This window comes from Planococcus citri, chromosome 3 (assembly GCF_950023065.1).
Source record: "Planococcus citri chromosome 3, ihPlaCitr1.1, whole genome shotgun sequence".
NCBI lineage: Eukaryota > Metazoa > Arthropoda > Insecta > Hemiptera > Pseudococcidae > Planococcus > Planococcus citri.
Window position 1 is genome coordinate 43,373,774 of NC_088679.1, and position 24,282 is coordinate 43,398,055.

The 24,282-nt window shown below is 32.4% G+C and overlaps 3 protein-coding genes and 1 long non-coding RNA gene across 5 annotated transcripts; all 4 read right to left on the reverse strand.

The window, feature by feature from the left end:
- Nucleotides 1–209: 209 nt before the first annotated feature.
- Nucleotides 210–2,453, reverse strand: LOC135839766 (uncharacterized). The gene is made up of 2 exons (XM_065355961.1): nucleotides 2,219–2,453; nucleotides 210–1,802 (listed from the first exon to the last, which is right to left on the reverse strand). The coding sequence occupies exons 1-2, from the start codon at nucleotides 2,240–2,242 to the stop codon at nucleotides 633–635; spliced, it is 1,194 nt and encodes a 397-aa protein (XP_065212033.1). The 5' UTR covers nucleotides 2,243–2,453; the 3' UTR covers nucleotides 210–632.
- Nucleotides 2,454–4,473: 2,020 nt separating this feature from the next.
- Nucleotides 4,474–9,844, reverse strand: LOC135839763 (uncharacterized). Of its 2 annotated transcripts, XM_065355958.1 has the most exons (4): nucleotides 9,640–9,844; nucleotides 9,438–9,555; nucleotides 8,749–9,310; nucleotides 4,474–7,259 (listed from the first exon to the last, which is right to left on the reverse strand). In XM_065355958.1, the coding sequence occupies exon 4, from the start codon at nucleotides 7,242–7,244 to the stop codon at nucleotides 4,695–4,697; it is 2,550 nt and encodes an 849-aa protein (XP_065212030.1). In that variant the 5' UTR covers nucleotides 7,245–7,259; nucleotides 8,749–9,310; nucleotides 9,438–9,555; nucleotides 9,640–9,844; the 3' UTR covers nucleotides 4,474–4,694. The 2 variants fall into 2 exon arrangements, with proteins under 2 accessions (XP_065212030.1, XP_065212028.1); XM_065355956.1 differs by lacking the exons at nucleotides 8,749–9,310; nucleotides 9,438–9,555; nucleotides 9,640–9,844 and adding an exon at nucleotides 8,036–8,742.
- A 1,084-nt stretch (nucleotides 9,845–10,928) lies between these two features.
- LOC135840805 (uncharacterized) lies at nucleotides 10,929–13,126 on the reverse strand. The gene is made up of 2 exons (XR_010557787.1): nucleotides 12,721–13,126; nucleotides 10,929–11,443 (listed from the first exon to the last, which is right to left on the reverse strand). It is a non-coding gene; the product is annotated as an uncharacterized LOC135840805 (long non-coding RNA).
- Nucleotides 13,127–17,515: 4,389 nt separating this feature from the next.
- On the reverse strand, nucleotides 17,516–22,796 carry LOC135840457 (uncharacterized). Its single transcript, XM_065357011.1, has 10 exons — nucleotides 22,539–22,796; nucleotides 22,178–22,285; nucleotides 19,793–20,002; nucleotides 19,417–19,679; nucleotides 19,178–19,346; nucleotides 18,501–18,570; nucleotides 18,263–18,425; nucleotides 17,988–18,158; nucleotides 17,791–17,875; nucleotides 17,516–17,687 (listed from the first exon to the last, which is right to left on the reverse strand). The coding sequence occupies exons 1-9, from the start codon at nucleotides 22,563–22,565 to the stop codon at nucleotides 17,848–17,850; spliced, it is 1,209 nt and encodes a 402-aa protein (XP_065213083.1). The 5' UTR covers nucleotides 22,566–22,796; the 3' UTR covers nucleotides 17,516–17,687; nucleotides 17,791–17,847.
- Between the last annotated feature and the right edge of the window lie 1,486 nt (nucleotides 22,797–24,282).

Consider the following 24,282-nt stretch of genomic DNA (forward strand, 5'->3'; position numbering starts at 1 on the left):
TTGAATTACTTTTCGCGATGAAATTGTACATATATGGGGTGTAAGAGGAAAGGAGAGGAACGTTTGACTCATTTTCAAGTCCAATATTGTTGTACAGTGCATTGTTTTTTCTAGTGAAATTTCTGTCATTTCACCTGACTTTTCTGCCAAAAAAATTCAGAAACTATCATCAGTTTATCTCAGAGTCCGAAGAGTCGATGAAATGATGATTCGCGTAGTGAAAAATGTATTGTAAGGAAAGAACAGTTCAAACTTAAAATTAATGAAAAAATCGTTTTTGATATCATTCTGCTTGCCATGCATGATACACTTAGACCTGCTTAGAATGAGGCTGAATTAAATTTTTTTTCAAGTTCAATTTACCACCAAGTACCTATCTGTATTATGGGACATCCTTTTTTTTTTTCATAATCATTCAAAACTACGCTACCCTTTTCTGAGTTCTGGGAACGAATGACTTGGCAGCATGATTTGCATTTATTATTATACAAATCCATTTATAATTATGTAAAATGTTTTTAATACTATCGTAGGTATTCTGAAAAAAAAATCGAAGATTGGGTTTCGGTCATTTCGCCAATTAAAGTAGCTCTCGTTATTTGGCGGGGCATTTCTTCGAAAGCCAACGGCGTTCAATATAATTCAAAGTACTTAGTATAATCTTCGAAATAAATAATTTGATCTGTTATTTTTGGAAGAGTACAATTGGGACGGATACGTAATCGTGCAGTCATCACGATGGGAGAAGTCAGTACAGTTGTTGTTTTCGGTGGAGTAGCACGTCTGTTTACCATCTGCCCTCCTGGTCCCATGACTATTACGTGACGCATTCCTTGAATATCTTTGCCAGACATATTGTAAGCGTTACCGATTTGATTCGCAATCTTACCTATAACCATAGCTAAATTTCCATCTTGTAACATATTCACTGGTGAACCAACTATCCTGAGAAAACCCCGACTAGGAAGCGTTACGTTGCTTCTAGGCGCCATTTTTCTAGCCAACGTTATTCGAATTATGTAAGGACTCGCTAGCCGTTGAGCTTTTCCTTCCAAAACCATCTTTGGCAAGGTTATATTCAAATGAACCATCGGCGTGCTGTTTAATGGCGTGTCGATGTACGCGTATTCCTTCAATGATTTGTATGCATCGTCCGATTTGAAATCGGTTACGGGTTTTGCCGACTTGATGGGTCTCTTGAATACTCGATGAGAACTCATCTTCACTGGCACAGTAATTGCAATGACTGGATTTCGGAACCGATGTTTGAAATTGTAACGATTTCGTTGGGATTGCTGGCCAACAAGAGTCGAAATCGTTGATTTATATGTGAAAGGATCGTATGCCGAGGTTTCTCTGTAAGGAGTTGATGTTGTTGATTCATCGGTAAAAGCCCTATATCTTAGGATTTCTCGGGTCGGTGTCGATGTTGTTGAGTTATCGATGAAGGGATCGTATCTTAAGATTTCCTTGAATTGTATCGAAGTTGTAGATTTATCGGTGTAAGGATAATATCTCAGGATTTCCCTGAATCGTGTCGAAGTTGTAGATTTATCGGCGAAGTCGGTAAAGGAATTGTACGTCGTGGTTTCATTGTCAGGCGTTGAAGTTGTAAATTCATCACTAAAAGAATCGTACTTGGGAATTTCATTTTGCGGCGTAGATTTTGTAGTTGTATCGGTGATTGGATCATACGTCAGGATGGAACGCAATGTAGAGCTTGATGATTGTGTTTGGTTCAAATTCCAAAATGGATAAGCGTTATGGTTTTTGATTGAAAAAATGACAAAAATTAGCAGAGCCTAAAACAATGTTGAAATTATTTGCATGTTATTCAATTAACATAGGTGGATAAAGCAGATACCGCAAGTTTTTAATACCATTTGAAAGAGTTTTGACTGTTGCGTAGTAATAAAAATAATATAAAATAAAATTAGTATTAGGTATTTGTTTGCGGTATTTTTGAGAATTTTTAGAACATTTGTAGCCGTCACAAAGATTTTATTTATTTATTTGAATCAAAATATTTAATTTCATCAATTTTCAAACTCTCACATCGGGTTCTCCGTTCGTTAAAATTTACTTATATTCCATTTTTTTGTCTTAAAATCTTCTCAAAAGTTTACTGTTGCGGTTTCAATGTAGCATTGAAAAGATAAACATTAGATAAATAATTGTTAAACTGATTAAAATTTTCTTACGTACTCATATAACTCACCAAGCTGCATGATGATATTTTCATTTTAAATTATTGAATATCGCCTAATTTAATATTTTTCATATTTTATGCGCATCTGTGAGAACAAATTTGCCAACGTTAAATGTATTTTGAAAATAATCAGTAATTAAAAACACATTTATATTAGAAATCATGAAGCATGTGTTGGTGAGGTTTTGAATTAAACGAAGTAGCCTAATAATTTTTATCAATTTTCGTATTTTGATAAGCTTAGAATTTCTTACATTCCATTTTGAAATGTTTCGCGCATTTTTCAAACCATGAAAATTCAAAATAATGAAATACTTCGTTTTTTCTGAGTTCTTGTGGTGAATAAGATTTCAAAAATAGTCAATTTTTTAATGCAATACATTATTGCGTAACATATTTTTAAAAAAACGTTACTCGGTCCCTCCAATCCCAGTATTAGGCAGACATACCTACAGGAATTAAAGATGGACTGCGTATATTTTTGGTGAGAGGAGATTATTTTGTGGTAGGACTCCTTCTGTAGTTCAGAACTTCAGATTGATGTGCGTATGAGCATGACGTCGTTTCCATTTATGAGGATGTAAATTTTTGCATAAGAAAGAAGGTCGTTCAAAATTATATGTCTTGAAATTTCTGCGAATCATTTTCTAAAAATTGAAAAAAGGTTACTTGGAACTGCTTTCTAAGAATCAATTCTGATGTTTTACTTAGAGCTCCAAATTGATAGTTTATTACTTTCGTTCAGGAAATTATCTTTAAACATTTCAGAAGAGTTTTACACTTATCACAAATTTTTGACAAAATATTATTTTTTTATTTTTTTAAAATGTTTTTTAGCGATTATTTTTTTAAAATTATTTTTCTCGAATTCGCCAACGTGAAAAGCTGAACCTAGGTTCATGATCTGAATCGATTGCTCGATTAGTCGTAATTTCAGCCTGTTGTAAAGCTTCTTGCAGATTTTCACATTTTAATTAATTTTATTTTTATTAAAGTAAATGCGAAGAAAGATGTTGATTTGAAACATCAGATACCAAATTTTGAAAAAGTGTGGGTAATTAACCTTTGCCGATGGAAAGAGTCATGAGATCGGTTAATTATAGGTTGGTAGGTGCTGAATATAATTTGAGCTCTCTCTATGCCATTTTTTAGGAGCTGGAAAATCTAAAAATCCGTAAGAGACTTCAGAAGAGCTCGGAACTGCAATTCCAATTAGGTACCTACCCATTCGATTTTGAGGGACGGAAATATTGGTGTAATTAAACGTTGAATTTTCTTCCTTAATTTGACTAAATTTTTCATTCCTGAGAAATGAACCAAATTGGATTTGGATTTTCAAAAAATCGCCACAAATCGAAGAATACAATTTGGCATCTTAAACTTTGCCTGGCAATGTATTTTTATACTACTAGTCAAATTTTTAATCCGATTTGCATCTAAAAATCTGTGAAAAAAATAATTCGTTCTTAAAAAAAAAAAAAAAGTAATGATAGGTACTCGTATCAATGATCAAATAATGTGTGCGGAAATATTATTTAGGTAACTTACTTTTTCTTATTCTTTTTTAACTGCTTATAGATTACTTTTTCAGCGTTACGGTTACAAAGTCATGCTTTTTGCCAAAATTGACCAAAATTCCCGTTGTCACAATTGTGAAAGATGAGTTTTGCTCCTTGCTAAAAATTATGAAAAACTTTCGCTTTTTCCCAAAAAATTCCAGAAAGTTTCAATTTTTTTCAACGAAATTTTCACAAAATTTCTTTCATGCTAAAAGTTGTTGTTTCTTTGCAAAAAATTCCAAAAAATCTTAATTTCAAAATTTTATCAACTTTTTTTACAAAAAGCAAAAAGTTGCCAAAAAGTCATGTTTTCAGCTAAAATCGTCGAAGTCTGCTTTTTGCTAAAATTTACAAAAATGCTCACTTGTTGGAAAAGTTGCTATAATCTGATTTAAAAAAAAAAAAAAAATACCTACATAGGTACCCTAAAAGCCTCGCTTTTTTATCGAAAAGTTACAACCTACCTATTTATACAGATATTTCTGTTTTTTTTTGTGATTTGTTTTGAAATGTTTTGTTCGCTTTTTGTCAATTTTTTGGTTACCTACTTAAGATAATTTTTTGGGAGAAAAATTGAGTACCTACGAGCCCTGATGTTGTATTCACATAATTATTATTATCCATGTTGACTTTTTGTCTCAAGGCATTGTTAGTATACCTATAGGTATGTCAAAAAATTTGCTTTAGGCATGATTCCATTTGGAATAATTGTAAAAATCAAATTTATTCATCATACCTATTATAGACTAAAATAATACTAGATATCAATTCACTCTCCGCCACTGACAAAAATTACAGAGTAATCCTCATTAATCCAACATTTTTACTGGTTTTTTTTCCGAAATGTCAACTGATTTTCGACAATTGAATCACAATTAAATCTCATCATCGAATCGCTTTTCCAATTCAGATAGCATACTAGTATATTACTTGATCAGTAACTGGGTAAGGGCCTCACTGCTTATCATCGTTGGTGTTGGTAACGTCGAATGCATTAACAAATCCACCGAAGAAGACTGGTGTTTTTGCGACCCAAAGTACTCTTTCCAAGTCTTGATTGTACCTGGGGTACGTACAGGATAAAACCTTATCTCAACCGCTACAGTTGGATCATTTGGTATTAATTTTTGCTGTCCCTTATGATCATTAGTTTCAAGGCATAATGGAGCAGGCTTTCTTTCGATTTGATCATTATTTCGAATTCGGTGTCTTTGTATAATTCTATAAAAACCACTTTCGGGTGGTGGAGCTACTACTTTCAATGGGTTTGAAAATTCTGACGGATTTCGTACACGTTCCAATGTTTTATTATTTCCATGTATGTGGTATTTACCGAGTAAGGTGAAAAGCTGTCTGCCAGCACGATCCGTGTACACCATCATCTCCGGAGATAAGGAAAACGGAAGTTGTAAAAATCTAGGGAGTTGATCCACCGGATGGAGTTTTGATGGATCCACAACGTTACTACGATTTGGTTGCTTGAGTTGCATATTATAGTGGACCATTTTATTAAGTAGGCCGTAAGGATCGATATTACGGGCCGTTGTTTCTTTATTTGTCGGAAGTGTAGGTATAGGTGTCCGGGTATCGAATAATTTCATTTCGGACTCGGACGTAGGTATGTGAATAATCCGTGGAGGTGTCGCAACACTGGAGCTAGGTGCAAATGTATGAATAATAGGTGAAGGCGTTTCAAAGGTTTGGAAAGCCCATGGACGTGTTGGTTTTGGAGTTAGACGAGGTTTTTCGAATTTCTTGAAAGTGGTTCCCTGTTTTAGCTGGTCTTCTTCGCGCGAAGGTGGGTAATGCCGGCTTACAATTGAATCTTTGAAGAAATAAGACGGTATGGGTTTCATCGTAGGTCTTGGTTTCTTTTTCCAACGAGTGCCTGGGTTTAGTTCAACCGGAGTGACTGATCTGTTGAAAAAGAACCAATACGATACGTCCTCTACACTGGCACTTATACTGTCCCTTTCGTGAGGCGGCGGGTATGTTTGATTTTCCTCCAAACGCTTGTTGATGTCTCGTACAAAACTATCCAAAGAGAACACATCGATAAAACCTTCTGGTCTGTAGCGTTTGGGCATCATTCGGATTCTCATGAAACGCGTCGTTGCATCAGGAAAATATCCCATACGTTTAGCAAAATCGTGCAAATTTTCATCCGGAGGGTCGAAGTTCGTATAGTACGTGAAGTATTCTTTATTCCAGTATTGCGATAAATAATACATCGCTCGTGTTGTCTTACTTCGCGGATCGTGCAGATTTTTGGTCGTTATTGCTGGCTGGTATGTCCTGAAGGTATGGTTTATCGGTTGCATGTAATAAGACATCATAGGTAGATTCCAGTTATTAATCCAATAATGTTTGGCTGCGGTAGATGGCTTGGTCTGATTTCGTGTTGATCTAGTCTCATCTTCCACCATCTTTGTGACAATTTCAGGCCTGAGTGTGTAAAATCTTCGTGTCCATTGTCTCATGGTGGTTCCAAGTGGTGTGTTTGGGAACAGACTTCTGAGAGAAGTTCTTGGTCTAGTGTTAATTACAAGAGGTTTCCTATTGGTGGTGGTGGTGGTTGTAGCTGCCTTCGTGCTTGAAATCGGTTTAATCACAGTGAAGTATTTAGAATACGTATATTTTCTTGGAGTATAATCGCCCGTGAAAACAGGACTTTTTGATAATCTAGTGAGGTAAGCGTACGGATCGAACGTCGACTCGGGTCTTTTCTTCCTAAGAAGGTAAGTGTATCCTTCTTCAAATTCTGATGAACCGTGCTCGCTACATCTACGCTGTCTCTTTCCATTTTGAAAGTCGTGATCAGATTGTGATGCGATTAATTGTTCGTTAAATTTACTCGCTTCGTAGCTATTCTTATCACCTAACACGGCTGTGGGAAAAACGTGGATATCTCTGTTACGATTTATTTTTATTGGCGTGATCTTTTCGTTATTATTTATTGCGGCTTGACGAGCAATTGTCGTTTGTCGATTGCTTATTTCTTGGGTTAATGGAGATCCGCCGGGTGTATAGTATTTTCTTACTTTGACAGAATGTGTGTATCTTTCTGGCGTGTAAACGAATCTACGATAATACGTATCCTTCTGATAGGGTTTTTTACTCCATACGCGTGTTTGCCTTTCCGTACCATTCAGTTTACTATCATTTCTTCCGAAAGTGGTGTAAATGGCGTATTCCGCGGAGAAATTAAAGTCTGATCTGTCCAAATTCCACGTTTGCTTGCCTTTTAGCGTCGTATGGCTTCGATTCGAACGTATCTTTAGGCCAGTGAGATTTTTACCTAGAATTTTCGATATTGATTTTTTAATGAATTTTAATGGTTTTTTCCCAAACAGTCGAATGAACAGTGGTAATTTGATGGTGGTGGGGATTTCGGAGGCGTATTCGTAATTATTTTCTGCATTTTTTGTCGAGTGTTCTTCGTTAATATTCGTGTCTCCACTGACTATGGAAAACATTAAACATATCAATGCCTGAAAAACATCGCATAGGTAAGTTTTCTTGTTACTAATTAGTTTCTATTTTTTATCGTAGGTACCGTACTTATCGATTTATTCATTTGAAATCGTGTTTTTTCAGCCTATAGGGTTACTGTGTATTTTTAATTTTTTTTTTCAAACTTCACTTTCTACTTAAGTCTTTGTCAAAATTATATTAAAGTAAGCTTACTGATTTTTTCATAAATATTCTTCAAATTTTTCAACGTTTCGCTTGAGTGGTAAAAGTTGCCAAATTTAAACACAATATGACCAACTTTTGAAAATTTGTCGACTTTCAGACGAATTTTTGAATTGGAAGGAGGATGTTCAGTGTCCACCCCCGGTAGTTTTGTCTGTATTGAGGTGTTTAGTTATCACTTATCAGTATAATTGAATGAGAAAAGATGGATAATTAGCTTCATTATTCATTTCACGACAAAAAAATCCCCAGGGAATATGCAATTGTCATCTATGGACATCAAGATAGAAGTACCAACTCGTATCATGCGTACTCAAAGAAGAAAAAAATGTCTTGTTTTTTTTTAAACTTCAGTGCGTCTTCTCTACTGAGTTACTTTTACCTATTTATCGGAATTCTCGACTTGATATGCATTTCGGTGCTAGTAGTAGGTTACCTATGTATCAAAAACCCCTGAAATCTGAGCCCAAAGATTGAAAATAATCTTAGTTTCTATTTCAGTTTTTTCGTATAAAAATGAATCAGAACGAATGATATGACTCAACATAAATAAGTTCGATCAAACACTTACCAAAATTACTAATTTTTTACTCATTTCACGAATTCGCGCAATAAAATATTGTGAGTATAGATTTTCAACATTTTTTGAAATTTATTCTAGTAATACTGTCTCACTTTAGACAAACATCTTACAAATATTTTTTTATTAAAAGATTAAGTAGGTATCCCAGTTTAAACTCATATGGTTCGATCAGTTAATGAAAATCACGCGCTGATAAACGAAATTGTTATTAATGGTATGATTTATTATCGATTCAAATTTAATTACAGCGCAATTGCAAGGTAACTTTTAAAAATGATACTTTTTCATTGAACATTTTGTTACATAACATTCGTATCGTGTACCTACTGCAATGAAGTTTTTTTTCTCGAATCTTTATTATTATTATCTTCCTATTTTTAATTTCGAATCCTTCTCCACTTTTTTTTTTTTCGGTCACCACGTAGCTATGAAATTTAAAACGGGGCTTATGGAAGCACATACAATACCTATCATTTTAAAATCATCGAAGTTGTTCTCTTGTAGGTAGGTACCTAAATTACCTACTCGCGCTTTTATCATCATTCATCAAGTATGCATAATACATTTTAATACTTGTACCTACTCACTGTCGTATTATCTTTACGCAGTTAGGTAACTTTTTCCTAGATTTATTAAATCATGCTCGTTTTTACGATACCTATACTTTTTTTCCTTGTTGCCAATGTCAATAATATCATCACCTTTAACGACGTTCTTCTATTTTCGGTTTCCTTGTCAGTTTAATGTGAGGTGTTGCTGCATTCGATTTTCTTCTTCTTGATGTTTTTTTCTCGTCAACAATTTTACCCAAACCCAACAATTGACTCAATTTACTTTTGCATCCGTCTGGCAGTAATTGCTTTCCATATGCTATTATAGCGAATGCTTTTTTCAGAACACTTCCAATATTTCGGTCACTACCATCGTTAGGCCTATTTGTGCGATGAAGAAGACGTGTTCTGGTTTGTCGAGAACGAAATACTGTAGAACGAGTTGTATAAGCTCTAGTACTACCTCTATGAAAAAATTGCTTTTGTTGTGATCCTTGCGGAATTGTTGGTATGATGTAAACATGATTTTGGGAGTCATTTATTCGTTTCGGTTGGATTTTTTCCTCGGTGTTTCGTCCTCGTAGAAAATTGATCAAAACTTGTACCGCAGAACCAACGTAATAAATCGAGTTCAACAATGAGCTACTTTGGACAGACTGTGATGACCCTTTAGGGTCTATGAGTGCATCGTTGGTCTCATCTGATGCGCTGTCTATAATGGAAAATCATGAAATCAGTTTTAAGCATTTGGATTAATTGAGATGACATTTAAATTTTTTGTATTAGTAAGTAGATGACTTGCAATAGGTAGCTTCTATGTGCATTGATGATTGCCTTACTTGAATTATGAAAAAATGAGCGGGCTGATGTCATCGAGTTCCTCCGCGTGGGAGAATTTTTCTGCGGAAAGATGTCATTGCTTTTGTCAGATAAACACAAAGGCGAACATAGCACAAGCTGAAAATTCATTGAACCAATGCATAAGGTATCTATGTTTTGTACGACAACGATTAACGAAAAATTATGTATAGATCAACTTACCACAACAAGTGATTGCTGAATCATTTCATCAAGTTTTTGGTTTATTCATGGGCGAAATTTCACAATTTTAAACACATGATTGCTCAGTAATCTAATTGTTCATACTTTGAAATTTGTTTCAAATCGGGTTTCACGAGATGAGCTTTTTGTGATTGTAATCATATTCATTTACTTTGACTGATTTATTTACGATGGTGATGCTCGTAGGTCTGCCTGTTTTTATTTTCTTTTTTTTCTTTTCATTCTACGAATTTAATAACCTGATTATCTTCTTGGTATCACGGGTCATTTGAATTTCTAATGAATAAAATAGATTTATTTTAAGAAGTCATTAAACATGTTCTTTGTGTAACGTTTAAGAAGGGAATAAAAAAATACCAGTAGATGAATATCTATGTACTTGAATTTTAGATTCGAACTCTGTGATCTCGATATTATGAGAACCAATCTATTTGTCATATTAGTTAGGTGCACTTTCAAGCGCAGGTATTTCGAACTTTTTAAAAAAATACATACTTACCTACAATTTTTTCAAATTTCAATTGGTAACAACTAAAAGTCATTGTGCCACAATTGGGGTTGAAACCCTACCACGAAAATTAGTTCGTTAGAAAGAGAGCAAGAGGGAGTCTTGACTATAATTTTTTTTTCAATTTTTTAATAATGCATAGGTAGCCTATGTCGTACTTGGCTTTCAACTTTTGTAACGATTGTGAAATACTCATCTTGAAAGTTTAATTTTAAGCTTTACAATTACAAATTTTAATTATGTGAAATAAAATAACTTTGTCTTCTACTCATAAATACCTACCTACAAACAAAAAAACCTATATACGGTGTCGAATAATCGATTTTCAAAATGCGATGAAGTTCATAAAAATCGTCCAAATGAGTGCGTTGTTTGATGTTTCGATGTTTTTCAAACTCTTTAATATTATTCGTTGAGAAAAATACTATTGTACCAATCCATAAACATGTTCAAAGTCTTGAGAAAAATTTATCATAGTACAGTACTATAATTCTTGATTTTGAGGAAAGAAATTTCCAATTCTTTCATCATCACTTTCCGAAAAAATTCTAGTTCAAGTGAATATACTCATGTCAAAAATCCAAAGTTTATTCATACCTATTAGGTAGTTTTTTTTTTTTTTAGTTCTTGTATAGGTATCCATTCTTTTACAAGCACTTACCAACCTATTATTGAAAACAACCATTGGGTATGTTGGTACATTTCGGTACCTACCTAATACCTATTCGATTTTTAGACTTGTTCATTTAAAATCTAGAACTTTTCACTCGGTAATATTATTTATTTTTATATTAAAAATTAAATGTACAAAGATAAAAAAATTTTGTTCGCATTCATCTTACATTAGCAATTTAAAAAAACCAAAAAAATAATACTATCGAACACTTATAAGTGTAAAATAATTACAAATCATCTTCATTTTCCCTTGGCAGCAATCTTTACATCTGGTAGCCGTTGAAAAGGACGGATATACATTGGCATCGGGTTATCTGGCAGAATACGTTTTTCATCTTCAGTTTCTGGATAGTAAAAATCATCGCCAACGTTGAAATCGGGAAACAAGGGAAGTAAACGAGGCTCCAGTTTTTCAATCTTTTGATTTTCCGATGGTATTTGTAAGATTCGATTTTTGTCCTCGCTCTTTCCCATCAGCATACCGGCAAAGTCAACTTTTTTGGGTTGTACTACGTTATTGGCCATTGCTTCGAATTTATCTGAAAGTATTTGGCTTACAAGAGGGGCTGCGCTGATGTTTATGATGAACCAAGAAATCATCTGTAAGAAAATGATACAAGCGTTATTACCGTTAGGTCGAAAAAGTTGCCTATCAATTCCTTAATAGGAAATTAATGGGAATTTCTATCTGCGAATCACTTTTTTTTATTTGAGGGTTTTTGAATTATTGAAATTTTCAGAGCTTTTACCTATTCCTTTTCATCATATTGATTCAAATTGAATTACATATTCGAGATTTTTTTTTTCATTTTTTCCCCCATTCATTTACTTAGTCTTGAAGTTATAATCAAAATAATAATTATGAAAAATTAAGTACCAAAAGATTAGTTGCCAAAAGATCTTTTCTCCCGCCTGTACTAAATTTTAACAAAAATCACAAAAATAGCCAATGGTTATTGTAAAATCTCTCTTTAAAAAATGAGCTGTCAAAAAAAAAATATGATAAAAAACTATGGAAAATTTTGAAACCGTGTAAGTATAAAAGGTTTCCAGTAAAAGTTGTTCTTATACAATATATTATAATGACGATATTTTTGATTGCACAAATAATTTGATCATGTCAGATGCTAGTATATCTCTTCTTCGCCACCTTTTTCGGGGTGCTTCAGAATTAAAATTTATCTCAAATTCGGCATTTATAACAAAAATTAAAATTATGAGTAGTGGACCAAACCTAACAACCATCTATCATAAGCAATTTAACAACCGTGTTTCTCTTTTTCACCTCTTCTAAAATCATGCCACTTTTTCAAGATTTCAGGCCCCTCAAGAAAGAAAAAACATACCTATATTGGTTTTTTAAAAAGCATACCTAGACCTACCTATTACACAGTTTTGCTACGATATCTAATAGAACTGACAGCTTTCCTCCATTCTCTGTTGATTTTTTCATGGAAAATCGTTTTCGTAATGTATTGGAAAAAAAAGAAGAAAAAAATGTTTAGATTGACGATAAATTTTGAAAAGGGAATTGCACCGATTGCATGATGAAGATAAAAAATAGGTACACATTATATGGTGGTATCTTATCTAAGTATTTCTCAAAACCATAAATTGATATTTAAACAATTTTCATGGAAATTTTGCTAGAAATATTTTTCTGTTGAAAAAAAATTGAGTTTCATTTTATCTTACATCAAGTTCTAAGACTATAAATGCTTAATTTTGACCAATTGAAATAATAAGAGACGATTGGTAGGTAACGTACTATTTCATTTTCATGAGAAATCAGGAAAAATAGATGCGGTGTGGGGTAACATTCAAATAAAGCTAGAGGTTTCTATTTTAATAAATAAAAAAATTAATAATTCACTCACCATTACAGAAGAAATGAACTGCATTTTGAAAAATAATTTAAAAAATATTCACCGACGATTCTACGATACGTACGTATTATCTTGGTAGGCACTAGGTATAGGTGCTTGCTCTATTGAACGCGAGAAGATCGTATTTTTTGAACTGAATTTTAAATCAATTGACATGTCGTTTTTATAGATCTTGGCTGATACGATATTTTAGTTATCAGAGGAAAAATCATAAAGGAAATATCCAAATAGCTAATATTTTATCAGTATCTAAATCAAAGATCTATATCTCTTGTTAAAATCGGAATTAAAGCAGGTAGGTATTTTAATAAATACCAGAAAGGACGGGAAAAATCGTCATAATTTACTCGTTTGTTAAAATCGATAGAACTCAATATTTCATTACGATAGATTTTTAGATAGGTATCATCTTGTGATAAGATCTTGAAATGATAACTATCGAGCATTAATCAGATCTCTCATTAAGTAGAAATTGAAGAAAAATGTAACTCGATTTGGGATTTCATCAGTTGACTATACCTAGATCAATGCAAATAATTATGAGTAATTATTATATTAATGAAGTAAAAGTCGTCGGCATATCCCCGTGCACTTCTTTTTAAAAAATAAATAAGGATAAAAAAATAAAATAAAATCGAAAAAGTGGCACTTTTGTGGGATTTATAAACGTTTCTAGGGAGGAGCATTTCTTTCGCTAGACGCGAGTGAATCACTCAACAATTCAACATTCGTTATCATTATCTTGTTCAACAAAAGAAGCTTCCTGTTCAGATTTCTTGTTTTCACAATTTTTAATTTTTAATTAAAATTAGCGTAAAAGGAAGAATAGTTTGTAAAAAAAAGTCGATTGAGAACAATTCGTGGAACCACATTCGATTACCTACATGGATGATGGATATCAACGTACAGCACTGTATAAAAATCAATTTTATCGAAGTGGCCGGTGATACCGATTTCGGTTGCATGAGTAATCCCATCTCCGAAGAAACGTTCGACGAAAATAATAAAATCTTTATTCAAGAAATTAAAAAGCGCAAAAATGCCGTGGTAATCCTATCAAGATTTTCTTGTGAATCAAAACTGTACACACAGGGTTACATCAGTACTCTTGAAGCTGTTCGACGTGTAATCGAACTTTTCGCGCACGACAAAATCTTGGTCAACTTATTTGCTAAATGCCTACCTTCCAAGTTTAAAGTGGATTTCGCGTACAAACCTGATAGTGATGATCAGTATGAAATACTTATTCACTATAAAGCATAGGTATTAAGTCTTGTATGTATTTGTGTGCATTCGATTTATAGTGTAATTTGTTTGTACATATATAAACATCAATACAAAGGCGATAAAATTTAAACTGGTTTTTTGAGTATCATTTTTATGTTTATTTTCATCGACTACCCACAACCATTTATAATTTGAAAACATATGTATTTGGCTAAAGTCTGAAAAATCAGAAAATTAATAAACCAACATTTTTTTCTTGTTATGATAAAAAAATTTAAGTTTTAATTTATACTCGAGTTGATAAATCTAGGTGGATTTAACTACATATAATATAATCTAATGGTTTTCAGCATTTTCATTATTATGTTGACTGATGCGAGAAAAGTTAAGGTCTAATTATTACAGAAAATAATACATAAAAAACCATTCGAAAATCTGAGGTACTTAATATTGTAGAAACGATAGGTCTACTGATGAACAGATTTTCATTTACCTACTTCTTTATGATGTAAGGATCATTCCGATTATTAATATTTTGCCGAAATTCCATCAGTTAATTAATTTCACGCGGCTACAGTCTTTAATGGACGAGATAAAGATCAAAAATTATTTCTACGATAGATATCTATCCAGTAACGAATTATGATGATTTTTTTTTCATAAATTTACGTAAGTATCACAAGATCTACTACCTATCTCTTTTTAAATGAGCGATTCGAGTCCTTATATCAGATCTCCATTTTGATGAGCTGCGATAGGGATGTAATTAAGCTTTGATGTTAATCCTGAGTGTACTTTGATTACATTACGTCCAAGTTCCGATAAATAAATTGAGCGAATAAAGACTCAAATTAAAAAGACATTAAATATTAGTAGGTGATAAAAATGAATGAAAACGAGAGAAAAAAATTAGACTAAGATGACAATTTAAGCATTATAAAGGGATAGTTGGGTAGGCAAGTTTGTTAAGTATTTTTTGAAATCAATTTTAAAAGGTGCTTTTTGAAGATTAAATTAAGGTAGAATGAAAAATTAAATAAATTACCTATTTATGTAGGTACTGGTACCTATACCAAAAAAATGAACACGAAATGCAAGTATGGAGGAGCATCCTCAAATACAGTAGGTACACCATTCAGCAAAAGATATCCCAATTGACAGAAAAAAAACAGAATAGATACCTAAACGTACAAAAATACACCACCAAACTAAATTTCAGGTGCTCCATCTCGTTTTTTAAATTTTTGGCGAATTAAAAAAAATCGATTGTTTAATTTTCACTGGAAATAAAATTTAAAAAAAATTAAAGCAAAAAGGCGATGTTTCGAACTTTTGATTGGTGGTGGTTTTGTACCATACCATCACAACGACGTTATCAAATTGTGTACCTAACAGGTCTATCATTTTTAAAATTTTACCGCTCTTCGTCTCACCTGTTGAAAATCATACCTACCTACACAAATTAATTGAAATTTTTTAAAATTAAACATTGGGAGTTTTCTAAAATGTTTACCATGCTTTAAAAAAAAAAATTTACACAAAAATGATAATATTTTCAAATTTTTAAAAATTATTTATAGGTAGTGAGAAGTGCAATTTTTTTAATGGAGAAAGGATTTTTAAAATTTGCTGATTTGAAACGGTAACATAATTATTTTTTAAGCATTTTTGAAAACTTGAGTTTTGAAAATCGCTTTTATAAATTCTCAATTTTATTATAAAAAAATGCTGAACCATTATGAAGGAGTATTGTTGTTACTTATATCAGATTTTTTATTACATTGTTAAGACTATTCCTCTTTGCATATGATTTGGAAATTTTAGTCAAATCTTCAAGTATGTATTATTAAATGCAATAATTAGGTATCTCTACCTAGTACCTACCCTACCTATTTAATGTTGACTTCGAGGGAAAAAATTAATTGAGTTATCTATCTAGTTTTAATTTCTCATTTTAAATAAAAACTTAACCTTGTATCTTAATACATTATCAGCGTAGTATACTCAATCAAAAGCCGTAGGAAAACCTGATAAGTGATAACCATACCTGATTATGTAATAGTGCCATATTGGATGATGAACATGGTGGCGGTGATTTCATAGGGTATAAATCCGAATCGTAGTCAGCGTCTGAAAACACGAATGATTATAAAAAATCACACTTGAAGAATTACAAATTTGAAAATTATGAACTCTTTATATTTACGATGTGTCGAAGTCATCGTCAAAAATTTCTACATAGGTAGCTTTCTTTCTTTCTTTCAGTTTGAAGACTTGTATTGGTAGGTATCTGATTTGCGGAAGCTCGAAGGAATTTGTGAATCATCGTATAATCCTTAATCCCGCCTTCCAATAATTCCTTTGTATAATTTTTGCACGCTTTCTGGTAGTACGTGACGTCATATCGTAATTGGTCAAGTAAAATAAAGGCTCTTTCTATGATTTGTTGATCGTATGCATTGAAAAAACGCATGCGTACTTCTTCGTCACAGTTTTACTCGTATAACAATTTTGCTAATAATTTTGTCTCATTTGTGCATTGTTTGGTCTAATGGAAAATCATTCAGGTTGAGTAACAGGTACCTCTATGTGTATTTAAATGTTTTGATATTGGAGACTGCGATTGTAATGCAGCGGCGTAGATAACTAGGTATAGTTTTATTTGTGGAGAATGAACTGAAATTATGAACTATTTGGTTTGATATGATATTTTATGATTTACTAATACTAGCCCAGAATTGTGAGTAGACTTACCTATGTTTCAACTGAAATGTTAGCCACGGCGAGACGCTGTGTTTTTAAAGTTTGTTCATTTATTTCCTAAATTGTTTTTCGAAAATCACAAAATTTTTATTTACGCAAATCTGTTATAGCGAAGTGTCTACAATCAATTGACCCTTCTCAAGTAATTAATTCCAAAAGGTCTTCTTTTAAAAACTTCATTTGAGGCTTGAGAATTTTTTTAATTAAATTTTTTTACTTACACACTTACCTGTGCGATTATACCTGTCAAAATCATTCTATCCAAAACTTTTTTTGAGGTGTTTTTTTGGCTGCACTATTTTCATTTCAGGAATAATGCAAACATTTGCAAACATTTTCTGCATTTTTCATACTTTTACCTACGCTGCTGCAATTGACAGATTTTTTTTTTGCTTGACGAAACAAAATACTTTGCATTTTGAACAAATTCAATTCATTTTTTTTTAAATTTTAAATTAGGTATTGTAACTTTAGGCCGCATTAAATCATAGGAACTAGAAAGTCATTTTGATTTTTGACAATGACAACAGTAAAATTTTAACACTTATCTGTAACAATTTCATCAGATTGAATCGGCTATGCTGATTTTTTTCCAAGGCGTACTTTAATTAGTTACCTACCTACTTTCACACAAATCGAATGACTTCGTGCTAGATTTTTGCTAAATAACAAAGGGGGCCGAGTCGGGATACAAAAAAATTGGGATCATTTTTGATATAAAAGAGAGAACTATCCCAATTACTATATTCCCTTCAGTATAATATGTTCGTTAAAATATGAATAAAATATCAACAACTTGTGTAATTCATAGTTTTAATGTGCCAAAATAATTTATAAATTTTTGCTTATTATTAATATGAAAAAAGAGAAAAAAGATTTTGCTATTGAGTACATTATCCACAGCAAATGTAGTGTTGTATTGACTTCACTTTAATAATTGAATAGTACCTTCCACTTAAGGTTTAAATCTGTAACAAAAACATCATTTAAAAAAGAAAAAAAAGAAATGAGAAAAGGAATCCTCAAGTGTATTAATTAAATACGTATAGGTACCTATGTAAAATTTCTTACATTTAAAAAAAATTGCAGTCACGAATTTCTCCTAAAATGACAGTTGTATATTTTATTTCATAATCTTGTGGTCCTGTTGTAGCAGCTAAATAAAGAAATATATTGAGTATACAATTAGTACATAGGTAAAAGTAATATACCTGAATTTTTTTTAAATATGTTATTTTACAGTTTAGGTCTACTAGTAAGGTACCCACCTGTCTAATAATTTTCGTTTAATTTCTGGAGGATAAGTTACATATATATAATGCTCATTATTGGGCGGATTCTCGTCAGAAGCAGGATAATATTCGTCGGAATATTGTTTCATGTATCGATACGAGTGATTTTGTCTTAGTAGGTCTTCTGAATTTCCTAATTCACCGGTACTGGACAAGAAAACAGTAAAATCACGAATCAGTACAAAAAATATTTTTATTTCATTCTCTTCAATCTTCATTTTATTTTCACTTTGAATAACACGATTACTTACTCGTAAAATACCCATATTATGTAATAGCAAAAAATCACACCAATACTGAGCAAAATGGCAGCTGTGAAAATCAGTCCTCTGGAAAAATGTTTTGTGTCTGATTGCGTATCCTCCCAATACCGATCACAGGTCAAATACCAACACACAGCATTATTCAGTTCCTCTGTAAATATTCGACAATAATTATTTATATTACCTGTTTCTATAGTTCTTGCGAATAATTCATCAAAAAATTTACCTTCGATGTCTTTGAAATCTTGAACAGATAAATTGACCAATAAACCAGCGATACAGTCTCTCACTAAATCCTTTGAAAATTAAAATAAAAATGTAAATTTTAAAAACTTCATTTACTACGTTTTTCCATTACCTATTTACTTTTTTACCTATTCACTGAGAAACTTCACCACTACCTGACTAACAACCCTCCTAATTTTTCATCTATATTGAGAAAAAAAAATGATCTGAATGATCTCTTGAACGTAATGCAGTATAAGTTATACCAATCCAAAACTTCAAGTTGGCAATTGGATTTTTTTTGTTGTGGCAAAAGAAATTTATTTCAGATTTTTAGGCACAATGTGCCCCAAAAATCACGAGATGGACTTTGTATAGATTAGATGCGAAGGTATTAAATTTTACGATAATTTCATTTTGACTAATTTCTTAAAAGTATTCGTGACATTTTAGTCAATTAAGTACGAGTATATCACGATTTTTAAACAATTTTTTGATGTAATTTTCCATGCTTTATCAATTTTCAAGTATTTTAAATAATTTTTACACAGGTAGGTATTTTTTTTTTTTAATTTTTCATTCCGCTCAAAAATTCTTGAAAATTTTCAAAAATTTGAGAAATAATACCCTAAAAATCCGTCGAAATCTATCAATAATTTACTCACTAAATTTGCTCACCTCACATTTGTGCTTTAATTTGAGTAAATCTTCTGCCTTACAATTGGCTTTGAGCTTTTGTAGTTCAACGAACCGCTGTCTAGGCGGTATTACCGAATCGACTAATGTTTCGCATTTATTTTCGGTATAATTATTCTCTTGAAAATTAGTCGTCTTTGGAGCTTCGGATCTGCAACGATAAAATTATTCAATTACATAAGTCGAGTCGCGGTTATGATCACAGAGGCAAAAATACTCACTTATCGCATAAATTATGTTGCTTAGGTTGAGGTTTCTTGACGGATTCTACGGCAGGCTTTTTGATTGAATCGGTTATCACGGAAAGCGCATTACGTTGCGTTGGTTCTCGCCAAACTTCCAAATCTGTAATCGTGGTTTTTGCATTTTTGTGCAGTTGCGCGGATTCGGCGCCATTTAAAGCGTTCTTTTTTTCGTTTTGAGCTTGTAAAACCTCGCATCTCATTATATCGCAGTAATCCGATAAGCAGACGGCATCTTCAGCCTATTCAACACGTAGGTACAATCGAATTGTATGAAATTAAAATTACCATCGCTATATCGCATTAACATGTACAATACTACGTAGATTAGATACGTGATTCGATTCTCATCTACCATATTAATTTTATTGCGGTGCCTGTTGTCGAAATGTAAATCCAAGTGTTTCTCTTGGTAAAAAGATTTGCCGCAAAATGCACAAGTCCATTGGGAAAGTCTGTATTGTCGTTTCGCCAACTCTTGCGGGTAAAATATATCTCGTTTCAAATGGAATGGACAATCCAAAGGTAATTTGACTTGGTATTTCTCCAATACTGGGATCCATTTCTACGAGAATTAAAATTAATCATTCTGTTAGTAGGTATCTTGATCATCTTGATAAGCAAGTAAGTAAATACCATTGAATGCCTAATACATATCTAATATCTTGATAAACGTGTTTTTTAAATGACCCCTGCGATCAATTTTGACACGACTTTCGAAAACTCATTTCTAAATCCATGTTCTTTGCAGGAAATTAATTTTCGAAAGGATGAAAAATTTGGTTCACGCATTATTTTTGAGAATAAGGTGTGGGCGTTGGTGACCAAAAAATCGTTTTTGATTTCCTGGCATATTTTCATATAAAAAAGTTAACAAAAAAGTTGGAGCTGTCTAAGGTTGACTGCTCGAGCTTTTTCAGAAGTGAAAAAATTGCTATGGCTTTTCACATTTGAAAAACTTTTAGTTGTCAACTTTAAACCGCTCGTAAATTTTTTCTGGAGCAAGGTAGAGGAACGAGGTTGCCATTTTTGAACTGTTGAGACTTTTTTACATCTAATGTGGCCTTTATAATTTATTTTCAAGTTTTCGTACATTCGAAATAAGTGTTAAAAGTTTCACTCAAAAATTCGAAAAACAGAAAAAAATTCATCGTTGAAAAAGAAAGGCTGAAACTAAAACTTTAAACGCGTTTTTTCCTTCAGAAAACTGATTTTGGTTTAACGGACAGTAATGGATACTGAAAAATTAATGTTCCCAAATCAATCAGAAAATGGTCTTGTGGGAATGATCGTTCCGATTTTGTCAATGGGTACTGAATTCCGGAAAAATTCAAAAATCTGGATGCTTCCATATCTTCAGTCTACTCAAAATTAAGATACCTACCTAGTCAATTTCAGAGATCAAAAACCTTATAGAAGTAAATCGAATGTCAACTTTCTTCGATCTTTGAAATTTTTTAATAGAAAAAATTAAAATATTTAAAAATTAAAACAATTGAATTCTATTCCCGAATTGTTTGAATTTAAAATAACATAACTACATGTTTATAACGACAGAGAAAAGCTTTAAGATTTGAATAAGTTGCGCCAATGTCAAATTGAAGGGGCAAATACTATTCCGAAAGGAACGATTTTTAACCACCTTAAACTAGGTGCACAAATGTCTTCTCTTTTCAGGGTCATGCAAAAATATAATCCAGGCCCTGAGGAAAAAAATGAGGGCTTCTCTAATTTTCGGTCCTAATTTTAATTCATCATATAGTAGGTATTTTTTTTTGGAGGTCCAAAATGCAGCCCGTGGAGAAATTCTCCTTTTCCCTCTCCCTGTCTTTTTGATTGCTGATTGGGCCTGTCTCTTTTCAATGAGCTAAGGCACTTTTCTGTAGCTTTTTATCGTATTATAAGAATTATTTGGTTCGGCAGCAAAATTTTCTTTGCCCATTTTTAAATGATGGTTTATAAGTACCTAGTATTAAATCTGAGATTATTCTGAGATTACAACTGAAAATACTCGACACTAATTCTTCATAATTTAGCTTTCTGCTCCAATATAGATGCCTACTCGTACATCCATCCCATACCTCATAATTTTTATCTACAATTTTCATCATCTCAGCTCAGCTCACAAAATTCCCCCTCCTCTCCCCTCCCAAGCATATTGGATACGTTACTGATGACAATTTGAATGTAGGTAATTATGAATTAGGTACAACCGAATAATTTTTCATCGCAAATTTATTATTTGCTGAATTCTCATTGGAAATAATGCCCTTAAACTTTTGTAGCCGATATCACTTCAATGAAAACCTGTGGAATATGCGCAATCCTACTGAGCAGTGGACTTCGAGAACATAATATCTAATTGAATTTTGATCGGTAGGAACCTAATTGATTTTATTTGATTATTTTTTAGGAATTATTTTTGAAGTGAGTTCATTTTGGATCAGTTGTCCTTTATTTCACAAGACAGGAACTTTTGTGTTTGAGCGAAATTAAAAATTCAGAAAAAATTTTATCGAGCTTTTATGATGGATTCAAAATACCTAGGTAGGTACCTAGCCACGAAAGTTTTTTACTCTCTAACAATAAAAACCTATATTTGTGAGTAATATAAGCGCAGTGCCTAACTTAGGTAGGTACCTATTAAAGCCATGCTCAAAAAAATGGGAACTTTTTGCCAATACTTGGCATACTTATGATAAGTGATAGCACATCATTTCATTATCGTAATGCAACTTACATTTTTAATTAATTGTCTTACGATGGTAGAACTATCTCGTGGACATCTTATTTTGAATACGCTTGGACCAGGCCATGGAACTAATGTCAAAATTATGAATCCAATAAACTGAAAAGAGAGAAAAAAAATGCCTATAAATTGATTGAACGCGATAATAGAAATAGCGTGGCTGAAGCATTCAACATGATGCCGCACTTTACACATTACGAAAGATACCGCACGTCGATGCCCGGCAATCCTTCGTGGGGAAAAATTTGTCGATTTTCCTTTATCCTTTCTCTACAACTTTTTATTCTTGGCAACATGACTTCAAAATATCCAGAATAATAAAATACAATTTGAAAAAAATACTCGATCTTACCTGAATGTGTAATAAATTAGTCTTCATTCATTCATATTCTCAATCACAGAGCATGTTTTACTATTCAGGAAATTAAGTTATTGCTTCCCGAATACTAGTCCTTCGATGTAATCCTAATGAACCAGTTCAAATTACACAACGAAACGAGATACCTATTTATGAAAATTTTGAATTCTTTTATCCACCGAAGTAAAAATAAATACCGGAGAAAATATCTATAAAATGAGCATTATGAAATAGCTACTGTTAAAAGCATAACAATGAGCAAGATTTGAAAAATCGATACTTTCGCGTCGGCGCTTTCCCCTTTACGTGCAATTGTAACGAACGCCGCTGCATTTCACGCCGACTTGGTTTCCTGGTGGCTGGTAGAGGGACAGTTTCTAATAAATTATATAATGTTCGGTGGTTTGGCCACGTGGATGTTCAAGTTGGATTTTTCAAGAAACGCGTGTGTTGCAAACTTTAACCTTATCGAAAGATTGAGGTAGATCCGAATGAAATAGTTGCAAAATTCCACGAAATGAGGAGAATTATTATACTCGAAGGCTGAAATACATTTTAAAAATTCCAATCTTAGGCCGAATGTTTTCGTATTAAAATTTGTTCACTTTTCGATGCACTACTTATTTTTCGATCATTTTGGGCGTTTACTCTCTAAATTTTCAAGATAGGCAACACATTCACCTGCTGATTTCTTAGCGACACTCAATTAGACGTATTTGAATTTTCAGTTTGATCACTCAGACTCTATAAACACCCTGCATACTTTTAAAAAATACATATACATTCGTTCTAAGGAATACAAAAGGAAACGAGTTACTTGAAAATTGCATCAGGTATACCCATCAAATTCTAAAGACAATTTAAGTAATAAATCGATGAAATCCAATTTTCACACGTTGAACTTGAAATAAAAAATCTGCGGTATTGAATTTTGAATTCCACTAATCAGGTCAATATTCAAGACATCAGTGAAACTAAATTATTGACCTTTCATTCTGCAAATATAGGCTACGCCTTTGAATTAAAAATTCACCATGCACTCCATGTTGCCAATTTCTCGAAAAATAGTACCACCTATGAAGAATATTCTTAGCTAAGTAGATACATGTTTATTTTATTATACAAATGAATTGCTAGGATTGTAACTTGTAAGTATATACAGACACACAACTCATGCTGGTTATGCCACTTTCCAAGTGTCTATTTTAATTTAGGTTAACATTCCTTTGTTATTTTTTCGTTTTTTTCTCTTCTTTTTTTTCAATTGCTGATGTAGCTATTATTATATGTAACTTCCATTTACACACTTACAATAAGTATTTACTTACAATTAAGTTCTATACGTAAGTAGGTACATATTTATTTTGCAAAAAAATAATTTCCAATTATCTCGGCTATAAGCAGAGCCGCCCAAACGGATCGCAAAGGAGAAAGCGGAAGGTAGGTTACTCTTTTTCTTCATTATAGGTTAGGTTTGACGAGATTAATTTGAGGAAATTTTCAATAACGAAAGATTTTTAATGGAAAACTGTAGCATTTAATTTTAGAAAAATATTATGAATCATTTTAGAATAGAAAACTGAGGTTCAATTTCATACCTACATTCCTAATTATTTTCCTTCGGTGCTTTTATAATAATTGTTGACCATTTCTTCGACTAATATTTACTACAATCAACCTAAATATACCTTTAGTTTTACTAATATGTACCCGGCTTATTGATTCCTCTTTATAATAA